Here is an 18,290-nt window from a genome sequence, read left to right as displayed (position 1 = left end):
AAGTTGCTTCTGTGCATGTCTGGACATGCGCAGAACCGATTTTCGGTGCCGCGCCGCTGGGTGAGGCTGCTGGTCCCTTATTTTCCAATGCGTAAGTTGACAGCTATGCCTTAAATATGGAGCTGGAGGAGGTGGGAAGAAAGTAGACCAGCCATGTCCTCACAGAGTACGTCCTTATTTGGGATGCATTCCCCTTTAAAGGCTCCCGAAGAGACCCCAGACCCACCTTCCTGCTTATTCCGTTTGCTAGCACCCTGAGTCAGCAGCAAGGATCCAGCCTGACGAAGAAGAGTTCTGTTGGACTCTAAAGCTTACCCATGTTTTTAAACATTTTGGATGTTTCCAAGGAAGGTTTTAGCTTTTTAAAAACTTTTCGAGATTTTTAACTTCTAACGAACTAAAATGTTTTTAAACTTTCAAGTTTTGTCTACTTCACCTGTTTATAAAGGTTTACCTGTCAGAGTTAGGAGCAGAGGCCCCTAGTCCATCTCTGCTAAATCAGCCTCCAGGTCCTACGACTGCTAGTAATATTGATTTCTATAAACCTTCGAGAAACATAATTGCCAATACGTGGTCTAAGAGCAGGTGGGTAATACATAGACCCTCAACCATTCATACAGCTCTAGGAAACTTGCAGTACATTGGCAAAGGGGTTCTGCCTCCCAATTGTATTTTTAAAAGCAAGAACAAAAAAGCCTCCCTCTATTATTATTATTATTATTATCATCATCAAACTGGGTTGTTAAAAAGGAACACTTTGGAGGAAACCAGAAACGAACTTGTGTGCTTGGCTCCACGAATGGTTCAGCAATTCCTGGGCTTACAGCGCATGCTCAGAGCCACCCTGGTCCTTAATTCTTCACAGATATTTGCCCAAATGAGCCACTGTTTCACACCTGGCTCCAGAAAGTGAGGTACACAGGACCACTCGAAAAAAAAGCAAATCCCATAAGCCAGACAATTGCCCTAAAGGTTATGATTGGAACTCTGTGCTGCCAGAAATGGAAGAGTAACCCTTTCATCGCTTTGGGCACCAGATGGAAGGAGGTTGTATGTGTTACAGACAAAAAAAAAATAGTTCAATGGATTAAGCCAGGAAAGCTATGGAAACAAAACAAAAAACGGAAAATATATTTTATTTTCCATATGTACATCAAGCAGCCCACAACTCTTCGCATGATGCTGAATCTCCCAGTAGTTATTGCCACCTTCCCTGCCCAATGGAAAACCATGGCAGAGAGTTCACAGCAGATTAAAAAAACTTAACATGTACGAGACCAAACAAACAAACAGCTGCCATTAGCCATCTCTCAACCAAGTCATTGCAACGGACCATGCTTGAGAACTGAGGAGAGAGCCTTGGAGGTAAGCTGGAGGGTGAAAAATTACAGCCAGGAAGTGACTGGTTGAGCCTCCAATAAAGAGGCATTGCTTTGATCCTGAACCCTTAGAACTCTTTAAGTTTGGGAGTTCTGTTTCTGGGCTGTACCACTTCAGACTGCTGGAAGGGTTACACAGCTCCCTGTAGGGAGAAAAATAACACAATTCCCTGGCATGTTAGGGAGAAAGGTTCTAAAACAATGCTCCCCCCCCTGATGCTTGTTTTCTCTGTGTGCAAGAGATTCGCCTCCACCAACTACTGAAAGATTTAAACACACACAAGCATCCTGCAAGCCGATATGGTACAGGCTTTCCATGTCATCGGTCCTTAGGATGGGGACCATTGTTGTGGCCCTGGAGATGAACCCTCTAAGCTCAGGCATGGGCAAACTCGGCCCCCCAGAGGTTTTGAGACTACAACTCCCATCATCCCTGGCTAACAGGACCAGTGGTCAGGAATGATGGGAGCTGTAGTCCCAAAACATCTGGAGAGCAGAGTTTGCCTATGCCTGCTCTAGCTCCTGAATACCTGTTCCAAAGTGACCGGCACCAGGAAGGTAGCTTTGTTCCGGCAAGTGGGAAGCGCTAGCTCGTCTCTTGGGTTGTTCTAAGCTTTTATCTGTTTATAATACTCATTGTTTGGGGTGCCCTATTACACCGAGCAGAAACCTAAAGACTGTAAGGGCTTTGGAACTGCCCCCCATATGGCTCCCCCCCCCCAAATCCCAAGTACCCTTTTTGGATGTAGGCTTGAACGTATCTTTAGGAGTAAGCTACAACCCCGAATATTTGCAAGCGGGGGCTATTTGGATCTCCAGGCTCGCAGCCGCCCATCCGCAACGGTGTGAACCCCCTCTTTTCCCAACCCTTTCTCCAAAAAACTCCAAGCTGGAATTCTCCACCTGGAAGTCACGGCTCTCAAGATCATGGTCAGAACAAACTGTTAAGCAAGCTAATGCAAATGCGGCTCATCAAAATCTAGGGTCCCAGGGTCCCACCAGAAAGCGGTCGCTTCCCACAGTGGGATTTGCGTGGTGTTCTCGCTCATATAATCATCGCCACGGGGCCAGGCGAGTAAGGAGAGGCATCCCACATGGGAGCCAGCCCCAAGGCCTCAGGCTTGCCGTGGAAGCGCTGGTGCCGACGGAGCGCCGAACGGTCGCTGTAGCTTTTCCCACAATCGTCGCACTGGAACGAGCGCTCACCCGTGTGTATGCGCTGGTGGCGCAGCAGCTTGGATCGGTAGCTGAAGCTTTTGGGGCAGTCGGGGCAGGCGTGGGGCAGCCCCGAGGTGTGCGTGAGCTGGTCCAGGGCCAGCAGCCTGGGCATCTGGGAGGAGAGGCAGCACTCCTGGGACGCGTGGCGGTGTTCCGTGGCATGGATCCGCTGGTGGCGGGAAAGGCTGGAGCTCCGGGTGAACGTCTGCCCGCAGTCAGCGCACTGGGGGACCTCACTCCCTTCCAGCGAGGTTTGGTTGGCGGGCTGCAGATCCAGGCAGGGGTCACTCTCCCGGCTGTCGGAGCAGAGGGGCCCTCCATCGCTGACAAGCAGACAATCGTCATCGTCCTCCTCCTCAATCAATCTGTGCTCCTCAGCATCCCCTACGCACAGCTCTACTATTTCCTCGCTCTCGGGGTTTCCAGCACACAGCTCCAAGCTCTGCTGGTGCCCAGGGGTCCCAGGCCGGAGCTCCATAATTTTGCCGCGGTGGAGCTCCGCGTCCCACCCGTGCTCAGAATCCCCAACACAGAGCTCTAGGGTCTCCTTGTCCTCCTGGAGCTGCAAGCGTGGGTCGCCCTCGCTATTTCCAGCACAGAGCACGTCACCTGCCTCCTCGCCACCCAGCCCATCTGCAATCCACTCATATTCCCATTCCTCCACGCCTGGTCCAACCTCGGCGTCTCCTGCGTGGAGTTCCCCGCTGGGCCCTCCTTGCTGCTGCCCCTGCACCCAGTGCACCCGGAGGTGCTGAATGAGGTTGGAGCGCCGGCTGAAGCCCCTCCCGCACTCGGGGCAGCTGTGGGGGCGCTCGCCTGTGTGCACGCAGCGGTGCTGGCGCAGGTTGGAACTGAGGCAGAAACTGCGCCCGCACACGTCGCAGCGGTATGGCCTCTTGCTCGAGTGGGTCTTCTGGTGGCGGGTCAGCTTGTAGCGGTCACAGAAGCGCTTCCCGCACTCGGGGCACTCGCAGGAGGGGTCCCTGGTGTGGAGGCAGCGGTGCCGGGCCAGCTTCGAGCGCTGGGAGAAGCTCTTGGGGCAGTTCAAGCACCGGTACGGCTTGTCCCGAGAGTGCGAGAGCTGGTGCCGAGCCAAGGCGGATTGCCAAGGGAACATCTTGCCGCAGTCAGGGCATGTGAACCGTGGCTCCGTCCGATGCCAGCGGGGCCTGTTGCTGTCCGTGCTGGGAGGTCTGCTTTTGACAGCACTGTCCGCACTTCTGAGACCGCTTCTGGTTCTCGGCAGAGCCAGTGGGCTGTCCACCGCTTTCTCTTCCTTCCCGGTCATCAGCTCCTCACAGTCAGACTTGCTCGAAAGCTCAGCATCTTCTGGGAAAGGGAAGAAAGAGAAGGATGGGGAAGGATTATGCAGTCATAGGAAAAGGGAAGTATGCCCTCTTGAATTCTGTGGTTCTACATATCAGGACATTGTAACAATCACCTGTTCCTTAGCAGGTCTTAAAATTAGATCAATACAACCTCAGGTGAGCAACAACACGAGACATATGACACCGTGTCATGATTTACTTAACAAAAATAAAGCCAAATTGGAGGAGCCATGTGTGAAAAACTAAGTACAAAGCTAAGTTCAAAGAGAGTGTGCCTTCTTTCCCCCATGACTTTATTTTTTTAATTTTTTAATTTTATTGGGTTTTATAAGCAGGAATAATGTTATACAAATAAGTATACCAAGTTTTCTCATGTCACTTGTATATCACAAAAATAGCATAATAAATGCGGGAAAATATCTACAACATAGGTTTCATTATTAGTGGTGAATGCCTAAATTCTTGGTTTATGAATTGATTCAAACAATTAGGAAGAAGAAGAAATAGGAAAAAAGGGGGGGAAGAGGGGGATGCACCCCTTATGGGACCCATTTTGAAGGCAAGTCGTAGGTCTTCCTGACAAACGGGTTCTCAAGCAGTTGTATCTTTCTCAGAATCCATGTTTAGGACTTGAGAGTAGCCGCTTCATAGAATCTTAAGAGTTGAGAGGAGCCTCAAATGTCATCTAGCCCAACCTTCTGCTGATGCAGGAGAGCCACCACTACAACTCCCTGATAGGTTGGCCATCCGGCCTCTGCTACAAGGTCCCTGATAGGTTGGCCATCCAGCCTCTGCTACAAGGTCCCTGGTAGGTTGGCCATCCGGCCTCTGCTACAACCTCCCTCATAGGTTGGCCATCCAGCCTCTGCTACAACCTCCCTGATCGATTGGCCATCCGGCCTCTTCTACAACCTCCCTGATCGGTTGACCATCCAGCCTCTGCTACAACCTCCCTGATAACCAGTCTAGCCTCTAATGAAGGAGAGTCCACCCCCTTCTGAATACAACTGTATTTTGTTGAAAGAAACCAGATTTATAACACATGGCCTAAGCTTAGCTTGTTTCTAACAAACCATGGTTAAGATTAACCACGGTTTACTGAGTTTGGACAACACAATAAGCTGTGTCCAAATAAACAGAAGTGAAAGCTTTCAAATCTGAATGCAGTAACAGATGCAGTAACATCAAGGGCAGCCATTTGCTCACCAGTATCTCTTGGTGGGACTCCTTTTTTTGACTCCTGGAGATCTTGGATACATGGATCCGGGTTCTTGCTATTCTCCATCTTGGAGATCAGATCTGGTTTGCGAATTGGAAATCCTGCAAAGTGGAGAAGAGAAACAAAATAAAGAATATTTTAAAGAAGAACAGATATTTTTAAAATATAAAAAAACAAGAAACAGTAACAAATCTGTTGGGGCATGTGCAGCGTGCCCATTCGACATGCCAGCTGAGTGGCATGCCAGTGGCATAGAAAAACACCAGGCAGTTCTAGGTAGGGTCAGTCCCTTTACTGACAGTATAATGCAGTTCCACATCTGATAGGTTCCATACAGTTGTAATATACAGTCCTCCTTTCAGCATTCGAACACAGAGCCAAGGGCAGGGGCCACTTGCTTCAAACACAAGTGCATTTACACTTTAGATTCTGCTGAGTCGCTCTCACATGCTTGCTGAGTCACTCTCACGTCACTGAGTTGCTGGTGCAGGACAAACACACGCAACTTAACCCTTCCTTGCCCTTTTCCCTCTACGTCTGTAAACCCTTACTCATTAACAAAATATTCCAGTCCATGAGAACGAAATGCAAAATCGTTAACTTGTGTTACCTAAATGTAACTGCAGGGGCCTTCAAATTGAGCCAATATCATTTAAAGTTGTTAAAATTTTGTATTTGCATTTTCCTTTTTGATTGTATCCTGAACGTTTGAAAGGTGTTCCAGAGCAGGAAGCCATGATGTATGGTATGTTAATCTATGCAGAGAGCAGCTAAGGATGAAAGGTTTATCACCCTGTCTCTACTCAACAGATGACCCATCTGCAAATCACTCTGAGATGGTGGTTTAGAATGCAGTTAATAAATCAACTGTAATTCAAAGGAGAACACCACTACATTTAGCAGTCAAGTCGAGCTAGCAGCCCCTCCAAAGGCTACAACCTCCTGTCATTTTTGATAGGAAAAAGGTTAGGCAACACCTCCCCACCATGAATGTAAACAATGGCACAGCCAAGCTGATTCAGAGATCCTTCGCCAACGACTCTAAGACATCCAATTCTCACCCAGCGACCGGACATTCTCATAATTCTCCAGCATGACCTCTCGGTAGATCTGCCTCTGAGTTTCATCCAGGAATCTCCACTCTTCCTCAAAAAAATACACACCCACCTCTTCAAAGGTCACCAGCGCCTGAAACAATGCAAAAAAAAAAAAATTAAAGCATATGCACGGAAAAATACTACTATAAATATATACATTTTACCAGAGAAACAGTATAAATATGAAGAAAACTTTCCCCAAAATTATTCGATTTATGAAACTGCATTCCAATAGGAAATAAACGAACTCCTTTTTTCAATAAAGGCATTATCACTTTGTTTCTCCCCTGCACTAACCCTAAATATATTTGTGAGTTTAATCACTTGTGAGTTTAATCACTTGACTTTTTTCCGTTTTTGGTACTCATGGCTCCCCTGAAATGACTTGGGATCTGACCTCTTCCAGGCATTCCTTTCCTGACGTGATTAATATCGTGTGAAGGGAGAAGCAGAGGTGAATCTGAATACACAACCCTGCAGGCTGCCCTCCGCAAGTTGTAAAGAAAACACAGATAACACATTCATTTTATTGGGCATTTATATTTGCCGTGCATGAAAAGTGGATCGCAGCTTTGAAAATGCCTGTTTCACCAGTATCATACCCATTTGTTATTTCACTAATTAATGCTTTCTCTTTTTTTTAAAAAAGAAAATTACACACAATTGATAGAAACAGGAAATGTGCTGCGCGTGAAAATAAAACAGTTCTCAGCACACCCAAGAAGTCACCCACCTTTCCCCATATAACCCCCTGCATTTCTTCGGTGTTTCAGTCTGGAAAGCCTTGGGGCTCATCTTCCCAACTCTGGAACTATGTTTCCTGTGTTTATAATTGGCATTTCTGTCACAATGCCACTTTTCAACCCACATCAAATTACTCTGCCATCTCAACCTCACAAGAGCCTTCGAACCCTGGGTAGCCCAATGCTCCACACTGCAATTTCAAGTACCCCACCCAAAAAACCCCACCCCATACCTCATGGCTAACCCCTATGCCATCCCCATATGGGGTATCTCACCTTTTCCCCATGTCTCTGAAGCAGAGAAAGGCCTGTCAGGAAGTTTTCCACCAGGTCCACGGCCTGCACACATGTCTCTGGGTGCTGCTGCCACACCCAGCTCTGAATTTCCTGAGGCAAAATGGCCAGGAATTGCTCCAGGACCAGCAGCTCCAGAATCTGCTCCTTGCTGCGGCTCTCCGGCTTCAGCCAAAGGCGGCAAAGTTCCCTCAGCCGCCCGTAAGCTTTCCGCGGGTCCTCAGCTTCCTGGTAGCGAAACCACCGGAAACCCTGGCGGGCGGTCTCCATGGCGATGCCACCTTCCCCCAAGATGTCCGCCTGGTGTTTCCCACCGCCTCCTTTTTCACTAGCTTCTGGGCTGTTACAAGCCTCTTGTGTTTCTCCTCCTCCTCCTCCTCCTCCTCCTCCTTTAGGGTCCTCTGGTTTCTCGGGAGAAGCCCAACTGGCCTGGCCACCCTCCTTAGATGCCACCTCAGATTCCATTAACTCTTCCTCTATGGAGTTGGCTGCCTTCTGGATAGAGGCCTCACAGCTCTCAGCACTGTCCCTCTGTCTCGGTTCGGTCTGAGTGGCCTTTTCTACTCTAGGGAGACCTGTGTGTTTGAGAGACTCAACGAAGTCCTCAACGGTCCCTCCATCTATGATCTTAGGCTGGGTCTCCTCTTCCTCTCGAGAGCCTTCTTGAGATGACACCACACAGGCCTCAATGTCGTCGTCATCTGACACAATCTCAGGTTCTGGCGACTCCTGCTTTTCAGGGTCAACCTCCTCTTCTTCTATAGTAATCACGCAATTTGGGCCAACCATCACTTCCGTTTTGGTCCCTCTCTCTTCTTTGGGGTCAGCGGCGTTTTCAAAAGACACCACACACGTCTCAATTTTCTCCTCCAGCATCCCCTCAGGTGCATCAGCCTTAGATGCCTCATCTTCTGGAGTGGGGAGAATCACCTGTTGCCGGACTTCCCAGCACTGAGGCTTCACAACAGCTTCCTGCAGATCCATCCGGTCCTTGCGGGAGCGAGAGCGCTTGAGGATCTCCTTGATGGTCCCAATGGGAGGCGAGCTCTCCTCCATTTCGACACTGATTTGGACCCCTGGTTCTAATGGTGAAGGGAAGCGGAGAACCCAATTAGATGATGGACCTTCCTTGGTGGTCATAGTTCAGCCAGCTTCCAGAAGGATGGGTGGTGGCGGTTATCCCACGTTACGTTCCGGAGCCTCAATTTATGTTTGCCATCTCCTGACAGTGGCAAGTTTGAAGCCAGGCAGCTGAGAGGTGGAAAAAGTAAATGTTATGTGGTTAAAAAACATAGGTATTGGGGGGGACTTAAACATTTCACCCTTAAACAGAAGACAAGGGGACTCAAACAGAAATGTCACCTGCCACTTCAGAAATACAGTGGTACCTCTACTTACGAATTTAATGCATTCCAAACGCACATTTGTAAGTAGAAAAAATTTGTAAGTCGAATCCCATAGGAATGCATTGGGAGAAAAAATTCGTAAGTAGAAAAAACCCTATCTAAAAATTCGTAAGTAGAAAAAATCCTATCTAAGCCGCATCCAAGATGGCGGACGGAGCTCCATTCATAAGTAGAAACATTCGTAAGTAGAGGAACCACTGTAGAAAGCGCCTAGAAACACACAATATTGTTGCATTTATTAGCACTTCTGGTCGAAAACTAAATTGCTTTTCCAGTCTGACTTCCACTGCAAAATAATAATAATAATAATAATAATAATGTATTTTCCTGTGCATAAGACTATATTTCCCCCCCCCCCAAATATTGTAAGTTTAAAATTGAGGATAGTCTTATACACGGAATGTTGCAATTATTTATTTCTTAATTTTGGGTTCAAAAAATAGGGGTCATCTTATACATGGGGGCGTTTTATACACAGAAAAATACAGTAATTTATTATTTATTCCCCAGCCACTCTGGGGGGGCTCCCAAAAGAATATTAAAAGCGCAATAAAATATCAAACATTAAAAACCTCCCTAAATAAGGCTGCCTTCAGGTGTCTTCTAAAAGTCAGATAGTTGTTTATTTCCTTGACATCTGATGGGAGGGCATTCCACAGGGTGGGCACCACTACCAAGAAGGCCCTCGGTATGAATGTAGTTTTTATTCATAGAATCATGGAATCGTATAGTTGGAAGGTATCCCAAGGCTCATCTAGTCCAACCCCCTGCAATGTAGAAATCACAGCGTAAAAATAAAAGCTTCAAGTTCATAGTGATGTGTAAAGGGCTTTCCGTGGTCACTCCAGCTCCAAAATGCCAGGAAATGACAGGCATTTACACAGATGCACTATTTACGCGGCAACTGATATGGCATGGAATCTTGTCCCGTGGTTAGTTCCAGCATCAACGCAACCAGTTTGGGACTTAAGCTTGGAGGGTCCTAGAACATTTGCCCAACCAAACGAAACAGGGAAGGCACAGAAGCACACACCAAGTACAAGGGGCAGATTAGGAAGAGGAGATGTGTATCACTGAGCAGCCTGCTCCGTCTGCGGAAGCAAAGAACCTGGAACCTGGGCTATGTCATCAACTGACAAAGGTCAGGAAACTGTTTGCAGAATAACAGAAGGTTTGCCTTCTTGGCTGCCTGCAGCTCTCGAGCCTTTCCCCAAAAGTCTGATCTGTAGGAGCCGCAAAACGTCTCATAGGAACATAGGAAACTGCCTTATACGGATGATTTGTTCATTTAGCTCAGTCAAGTCTACACTGTTGACTCTCCAGGGTTTCATGTTGGTTCCCTCCTAGTCCTACCTGGAATTGGTGGGGATCGCACCCAAGACCTTCTGCATGCAAAGATGCTCTGCCACTAAGCCACAACCCTTCAAGGAAGAAGAGCATTTTCTAACTTAGAATGTAAGAGCCTGCAGGAACAGGCCAGAGGCCCATCTAGTCGAGCAACTTGTCCTCACAGTGGCCAAGCAGATACCCAGAGGAAGCCCACAAGCAGCACTTGAACCTTCTCCTGCAGTTTCCTGGTACAGTGGTACCTTGGTAGTCAAATGCCTTAGTTGTTGAACAAATCGGCTCCCGAACGTCGCAAACCTGGAAGTAAGAGTTCTGGTTTGTGAATGTTTTTGGGAAGCCAAATGTCCAACGCAGCCTACGATTGGCTGCAGGGAAGCTCCTGCAGTCAATCGGAAGCTGCGCCTTGGTTTTCAAACCATTTCGGGAGTCGAACGGACTCCCGGAATGGATTAAATTCCAGAATCAAGGTACAACTGTATTCAGAGGCATTCCTGCTGCCGACCATGGGGGCAGAACACAGCCATTGTGGCTAGTAGCCATTGATAGACTTGTGAATTTGTCTAATCCTCTTTTAAAGCCTTCCAAGTTGGGGGCCAACACTGCCTCTTATGAGAACAAGTTCCATAGTTTTAACTATGTGCTGTGTGAACAAGTATCTCGATACAGGCATACCTCGGTTTAAATACGCCTCGGTTTGAGTATTTTCAGTTTAAGTACTCCGCGGACCCGTCTGGAACGGATTAATCCACTTTCCATTACTTTCAATGGGAAAGTTCGCTTCAGGTTAAGTACGCTTCAGGTTAAGTACAGACTTCCGGAACCAATTGTGTACTTAAACCGAGGTACTTCCAACATTCAATACTTCCTTGGATACCTCAAAATTCTAGTGTCGTGGAGACTTCCGGTCTGCTGCGCCGGACAAAGAAGACACAGGCACTGCGAGTTCCGCAGTCCCTGGCATCGCGGAGGGGGGGGAATTCCGCGGGGCGCGCGGATTCCCCACAAGAACTTCGGGTCGAGCGTCCCGAAGGCTCAGAGACCGGCAGGCTCCGTTTTTTTGGCGACTCCTCTGCTGCCCGGAGACACAGTAGAGTCTCCGAGAGCCAGCGGAGTTGGAGTCGCGGGAGCCATTTTGGTCGACATCGGTTCCTCCGAGAAGCGAAGCCCCGAGTCTTCTACCGGGCAGCGGCAGATTCTCCCAAGAATTTAAAAAGACCTCTTCAAAGTAAGTGAAATCTTCGTTGGGACTTTTTGGACTTTAAAAGCACCAATTTGGAAAAATCGGAAGAGATTTAAAAACGGGAGTCGATCTCTTCCTAATGGCTGATTAAGAGGCGCATTAAACATTCCAAAGCCGAAAAAAAATACTTTGTTATTAGCACCTGAAAGAAACAAAGACTTTGTATCTCTTTACAAATCCCGGTGCCGGCACCTCCTGAGGAACAGCAAGTGCATCAGGGGAAAAAAATTTTTTGACAGCTGTCAAAGCTGTCAAAACTGCTAAAAGACAAGAATTTTTTTAAAAAAATTTGTTGAGAGTTTAATTGGCTGTAAGATTTTATTAAAAGAGAAGCATTTGGACTTAAGAGAGGATTTATTTGTGGAAAAGTCAAAGACAATGGAAGGAATAGCCAAGATGGAGGAAACTGTGAGTGAGTGGAAATTTCCAGTGTGCTCTGCCTCCTAATCTCCTGCCTGTTTGTGGTTAGAAGGAATGAAAACAATGTATTCTCCAAGCTTCCAAGAGACTGTTCTGAACTATTTAGAGATTTTGAAGGACATTCACAGGACACTGCAATACTCCAGATGTGCAGAGACTTTGGTTCAAGATCAGGACTTTGAGGACAATGTGGAAAGTCTACCTGAGACTAAAGAACAAGAAGTGGATTTTGCAAAAACTGAGATGGAATATAAAAAATGTGATCTGGAGGAAGAACAACAAGGATTTGAAAAGGAAAAAGACAGCTGTCAAGAACAACAATATGATTTAAAGACTCAAGAAAAGAAGACTCTTGGAGGGACTAAAAATTGGGCATGGGCAACAGAGGGAAAGGAAAGGCAGAAGGGGGGGGAGACAGAGGCCTGGATTGGGAAGTGGGAAAGAATGGGAGTTGGGTGAAAAATTCTAGTTAAAAAGTATTTTGGTGATTGATTAACGGTTTCTGAAATCTTGGCTTGTTAAAGGACTGCTGATCTAAGGGGGGGGAAGGACACCGGGAGGAGAAAGGAGAGTTAGTAGATATAAAAATTTAGTTTTCTGGAGGGAGGTAGAAGAATGGCTTGGGAAACAATCTTTAGATTTGTATTAGTATTTTTGTGTTCAGATAAGTGTCTGGATGGAGGGCCGCCTTTCCTCCTTTCTCTGCCCAGAAACACCTGGTGGCAGAAGGTGCTCTGGGGGGGGAGGAGGGGGGGAGGGAAGCCCAGACACAAAAATGGAACCTTTGAAGTGCTGCATCCAGCAGGTTCCTCTTGTGGCAGGAGGGGACTTGTGGGGGGGCAGCATGAAGAAGGAGGAGGAATAAGTCAATATTATAAGAATAAGAGTTGAAATTGGAGTAGAAAATTCGCCATATTAAATTACAGAAATTAGGAAAACCAGGAAGAAGAGATCTGAGGAAGTCACAAGGATAATGTGAAGAGTTGGGAATTTTTATGTATTTTTCTTTTCTTTTCTTTTCTTTTCATGTTTTTCTTGGTTTGTTCTCTTTTTTTCCCTTCTCTTTTTTTGTGGGTTTTGGGGTGGGGGGGGCTAGGGACTCTATTTTCCAATTTAGGGTTGGGAATGTTGGTTGGGCGGACCCCCTGCTCAGTCTTCCCCTGTTACTCTGGGGCCCACCGGTGGCAGGGGTGGGCCTTGGGGAGGGGAGGAGGGGTAGGGGAGAAACCCAGCCACTTAAAATGAACCACCTTCGACTATTTGCTCAGCATGGGTCTTTCTTGTGGCAGGAGGGGACTCATGGGGGGGGATGGAAGAAGGTGTGAAATGATGATTGTTTATTTTTCTGTACTTCCTTTTTTTTATTATAAAATTTAAAAAATTATATGAAAAAAAATTCTAGTCTCGTGAGAGAAAAGAAGCTTTTCTCTATCCTCTTACTCTGCAGTATGCATAACTGCATACAGTACACCTCTACGATGTCTAGTTTTCTCTAAACTAAAAAGCCCCAAATGCCAAAACTTTTCATCACAGGGAAGTCGCTCCATCCCCTTGACAATTTTGGTTGTCCTTCAGCACATAGTGTTCATATGTCCCTTATACAGTATAGTGCTGCTCAGAAAACTCTATTGAGTCCATTACTCCAAAAATCGCCTGGGTATCCAACAGTTGCAGCTTGCCTTCCTATTGCAAGACTCAGATTCGTGTGTAACATTACAATTGGCAAAAAAGTTAACCTCCGTTTTGTCTCATAAGAGACGTAACGGATTGTTGTATACAATTTGAAACTCTTTTTATTCATTATATTTTTATTCCCAACTCCTTATTGCTAAACCTGTATACCCTTTATGTTTTGTAAAAAGGTAAAGGTAAACGGACCCCTGACCATTAGGTCCAGTCGTGACCGACTCTGGGGTTGCGCACTCATCTCGCATTATTGGCCAAGGGAGCCGGCGTACAGCTTCCAGGTCATATGGCCAGCATGACAAAGCCGCTTCTGGCAAACCAGAGCAGCACATGGAAACGCCGTTTACCTTCCCGCTGTAGCAGTTCCTATTTATCTACTTGCATTTTGACGTGCTTTCGAACTGCTATGTTGGCAGGAGCTGGGATCAAGCAACGGGAGCTCACCCCGTCACAGGGATTCGAACCGCCGACCTTCTGATCAGCAAGCCCTAGGCTCAGTGGTTTAACCCACAGCGCCACCTGGGTCCCCTTATGTTTTGACTTTTTTACCAATTGTAACTATTCCCGAGCGTCTTGCTCGTTTTGTATGGTCTGTATGTTGTCGTATGTTTATGTTGTTGTTGTTTTATGAGCTTAAAGCTGCAATAAATTTGATTTGAACATCTGATTTGATTTGGTTGTCCTTTTCTGAACTTCTATCCTTTTTCAGATGAGATGACAGTGTTCCTTCCACAGGAGGCTACACCATATATCCATATAATGACATCAAGGTACCAGTAGTTTCGTATCATAAAGCCTTAAACAGCTCAGGACCCCAATACCTCAAGGACAGTCTCTCCCCCCCCCACATGAACCAGCCTGTGCCCCCTCCATGGGAGATTCAGAGCATGGCAGCATGACAACAGGTATGCCTGGTGCCCTCTGAGCCAGTGTGGTGTAGTGGTTAAGAGCGGTAGACTCGTAATCTGGGGGACTGGGTTCGCGTCTCCGCTCCTCCACATGCAGCTGCTGGGTGACCTTGGGCTAGTCACACTTCTCTGAAGTCTCTCAGCCCCACTCACCTAACAGAGTGTTTGTTGTGGGGGAGGAAGGGAAAGGAGATTGTTAGCCGCTTTGAGACTCCTTCGGGTAGTGATAAAGCGGGATATCAAATCCAAACTACTCCTCTTTATCTTAGGGTGCCAGGCAATGACCTCTCTCAGTCCCCTGGGTATTGAAGGGTGGCCTTGCCAGAGGCAGATTTGGGGAACCATGACCGGTTCGCCCGCACTGGGCACAGAGCTGAAAGGGTGTTGCAACAATGACTTAGAACGGACAGCAAGAGGCGGTGCCAAATTTCGGCTCAAAATTGAGAGCCCCAAGTCCACCAGAAGCACTGTAGCTTCTTTGAGTGACGTGCGATTGGTTAATTCTGCTGTATAGTTGGGTCTTCAGATTGTTCTTAATTTGTTTTTCATGTAAGTTGCTTTGGGTGAGAAAAGTATTATGAGACCTGCTAATAGCTCCAGTTCTATTTGCTGTTAAAAGAGGAGCAGGGGCTACTGCTCACCGTCTGATAAGGAACACAGGAAACTGTTGGTATTTAACTCCCAGTAAATTAGCAAAAAAAAAAATTTTTAGCAAAAATATATAAAACAGGGTCAAATGTATGTTGGAACTGTAAGGAAAAAGAAGGCAGCTTTTATCATATATGTTGGAAATTCAAAGTAGTAAAAGAATTTTGGGAAATGATATATAATTGTCACGGTCCAGTCGGCGGGTGTCAGGACCAGAGGCAAGATGGTGGTGTAGAAGCAGGAACAGGTGCATGGCTGAGGGTCCAGCAGCAGGCAGTTGCAGGGTCAAGGAGCAAGGCAGAGACGAAGGTCCAAGGAGCAAGAAGCAAGGCGAAGGCTCAAGGAACAAGAAGCAAGGCGAAGGTCCACGGGTCGAGGAGCAAGGCGAAGGCAAAGCAAGGGTCCCAGGAGCAAGGAGCAAGGCGAAGGTCCAAGGAACAAGAAGCAAGGCGAAGGTCCAAGGAACAAGAAGCAAGGCAAAGGTCCAAGGAACAAGAAGCAAGGCGAAGGTCCAAGGGTCGAGGAGCAAGGCGAAGGTCCAAGGGTCAAGGAGCAAGGCGAAGGTCCAAGGGTCAAGGAGCAAGGCGAAGGTCCAAGGGTCAAGGAGCAAGGCGAAGGTCCAAGGGTCAAGGAGCAAGGCGAAGGCAAAGCAAGGGTCCAAGGGGCGAGGATCAAGACGTCGGCAAGGCAAGGGTCCACGGAGCAAGGATCAAGACGTCGGCAAGGCAAGGGTCCACGGAGCAAGGATCAAGGCGTCGGCAAGGCAAGGGTCCACGGAGCAAGGATCAAGACGTCGGCAAGGCAAGGGTCCACGGAACAGGAAGCCAGATGCAACCAGGCAGGGAAAGCATTGCTGTGGCCAAGAGCTGAAGGGAAATGCTGAGCTTTTATCCCTCCCAGCCCCTGCCACCAGGTGCAGTGAGATAACAAGTGGCCTCACCTGAGAGACTACTCCTTGCCTCTCCAGCACAAGCTGAGGCAGGCCCCAGTCCTACAAAGCACCACAGGCCCCAGAACCTGACTCCTGCCCATACTCCTGACAATAATGAGTTGAAAAAAAAAGTTTAAAATAACTTTTTCTAAAAAACCTGGAGCCTTTCTTTTAGGAATCTTAGATGCTGAAATCCCAAGGGAGCAGAAAAGACTATTTATGCATGCAACCACAGATGTGCGGGTGTTATGGGCCCAGAGATGGAAAGAAGATAAAGTCCCTACCAGAGAAGAATGGCAGATCAAGTTGATGGATTATGCCAAAACTGCTAAAATGACTGGAAGAGTCAGAAATCTGGAAGACCAGAATTTTAACAAGGAATAGGGGAAATTTATAATTTATCTTTAAAACCATTGTAAACAGTTAAAACCATTAGTAGGATTGGAATAACACTTGTGGTGATTTTTGGACACAATGGAGGTGTAAAAGATTTGGGTTATCATAAAAGATGCAGGAAATGATTAACAATAAGACCCACAAAGGGGAGGAGGGAAGTCCAGGAGATCATGGGAATCTTGTTTTTATGTTGTATATTGGACATGTGATTGTAAAACTTTGATCTGAAAACCAAATAAACAAATTCACACACACACACACAAGGAACACAAGGAACTGCCTTCTACTCTACATTGGCACATCAAGATCAATATTGTATACACTGACTGGCAGCTCCAGAATTTCAGACGGGATTATCTCCCAGTGTCATTGCAGCCGGTAAGTAAATAAAACGTTGGCCTGCCAGGACTCAGGAGCCGGGCTGAATCTTGTCTCCTTAGGAGGCTGTTGCAGCGGCTCCGAAGTCAGAAATAGCCGGGTTCCAAAATGGGGAGGGTCGCGGGATTGCCTCCCGTCCCAACCCCAGTCGAAGGAAGGAGTCTCAGCAGGACTCCTGAGCTTTCTCTCTTGAAGGAGGGATGAATGGGTTAAAGCCGAGGAGGGAAAGAGGTGCCAGGACGCCTGGGTTCCCTCCGCCCACCCCAGCTGTGGGAGGGAAGCAAGGGGGCGGGGTTGCTGTTTGGGTTAAAAGGCAGCGACGCCTATGCCTCCCCTCCGTCTCCACGAGCCTGGGAACTTGCTCCATGCGAGGGGGGCGTTGCAGGGAGGGAGGCGAGGATCCGGACTCCTGGGTTCTCCTCCCACACTGTGCCCGAAGTGGGGCAAGGGGGGCGAGGATCCGGACTCCTGGGTTCTCCTCCCACGCCGTGCCCGGAGTGGGGCAAGGGGGGCGTTGCAGGGAGGGAGGCGAGGATCCAGAGTCCTGGGTTCTCCTCCCACGCTGTACCCGGAGTGGGGCAAGGGGGGCGATGCAGGGCGGGCGGGAGAGAGGGAGGCGAGGATCCAGACTCCTGGGTTCTCCTCCCACGCTGTACCCGGAGTGGGGCAAGGGGGGCGATGCAGGGCGGGCGGGAGAGAGGGAGGCGAGGATCCAGACTCCTGGGTTCTCCTCCCACGCTGTACCCGGGGTGGGGGAAGCATGTACAAAAAGCAAACTGCCCCCCCCCCGCACATTTCGTCTCCAGTCGGAAATCCCTATGCATGGAGAGGGTGAGCAGAGCCCTAGTGTCCCCACCGCCACCTACCCAGCAAGGCAGCCCCCCGCCCCCCATTCACTCCTGCTGCTGCGCGTTTCCCCAGTCTTCTTTTTTTTACCTGTGCCAAATGATGATCACGGCGCCTCCTCCGCCGCTGAGAGCTCGAGACTCTTCCGTGGGGAGGATGGGGGGGGGTCCTCTCGCCGGCAAAAGCAAGCCCACCCTTCTCTCTCCCCCTCCGAGCACCGATCGGACCCCCGCCCCTCAGGAAATGAGCGAACAGCCCGCGCTGCCGCGAGCCCCTCCCGACGAGGCGCTGCCTGCCCTCCCCTTCCGTCTCTCTGCACATGGAGACGGGCGCGATGTGTTGGGGAGGGGTCACTGGGAAGAGAGTGAGTAGAATTAACTATTCCTTGCCCGGCCTGATCTGATAAGGGGGCTGGTTTGCCTGCAAAGATCCACCCCTCCACCCACCCCCACTGCATTGCATTGCATGGCATGCGTTGCAACCCTGAGCGCTGCAGAGGGTGCCACTGGGGACCTGAGGCCAGAGGTGTTTACTCGGAAGAAGGGCCTACTGCGTTCGAGAGGGCTTTCTCCCAAGATAAGGGGGCGGACCACTTTGCAGCCAGAAAGAGAAAGAGATTACTGTACTTGCCAACGATCAGCTGCAACAATCGATGGAACAGAGAGAGAATAATCAGTTAAAAAGTTGATCTTCAGGAGTGGAACAATTTTATTGCGGGGGGGGGGGGTTCGGAAGAGAAAGAAAGCGACTTGCAAAACAATGTGGCTTAGGCCATCTTGCAAGAGACAGTCTCTCCTCTCTCAGTA

At 48.3% G+C, this 18,290-nt stretch overlaps 1 protein-coding gene across 2 annotated transcripts; it reads right to left on the bottom strand.

The window, feature by feature from the left end:
• Positions 1 to 46: 46 nt before the first annotated feature.
• Positions 47 to 17,794, bottom strand: LOC118094141 (zinc finger protein 7-like). Of its 2 annotated transcripts, none has more exons than XM_035134183.2 (5): positions 17,575 to 17,794; positions 7,261 to 8,529; positions 6,206 to 6,332; positions 5,132 to 5,245; positions 47 to 3,923 (listed from the first exon to the last, which is right to left on the bottom strand). In XM_035134183.2, exons 2-5 carry the CDS (start codon positions 8,416 to 8,418, stop codon positions 2,425 to 2,427), a joined length of 2,898 nt encoding a protein of 965 aa, XP_034990074.1. In that variant the 5' UTR covers positions 8,419 to 8,529; positions 17,575 to 17,794; the 3' UTR covers positions 47 to 2,424. The 2 variants fall into 2 exon arrangements, with proteins under 2 accessions (XP_034990074.1, XP_034990072.1); XM_035134181.2 differs by having other exon boundaries at positions 47 to 3,926; positions 17,575 to 17,793.
• Between the last annotated feature and the right edge of the window lie 496 nt (positions 17,795 to 18,290).

Source organism: Zootoca vivipara, chromosome 13, assembly GCF_963506605.1.
Source record: "Zootoca vivipara chromosome 13, rZooViv1.1, whole genome shotgun sequence".
Lineage (NCBI taxonomy): Eukaryota > Metazoa > Chordata > Lepidosauria > Squamata > Lacertidae > Zootoca > Zootoca vivipara.
This window is presented reverse-complemented; position numbering and strand designations above follow the sequence as displayed.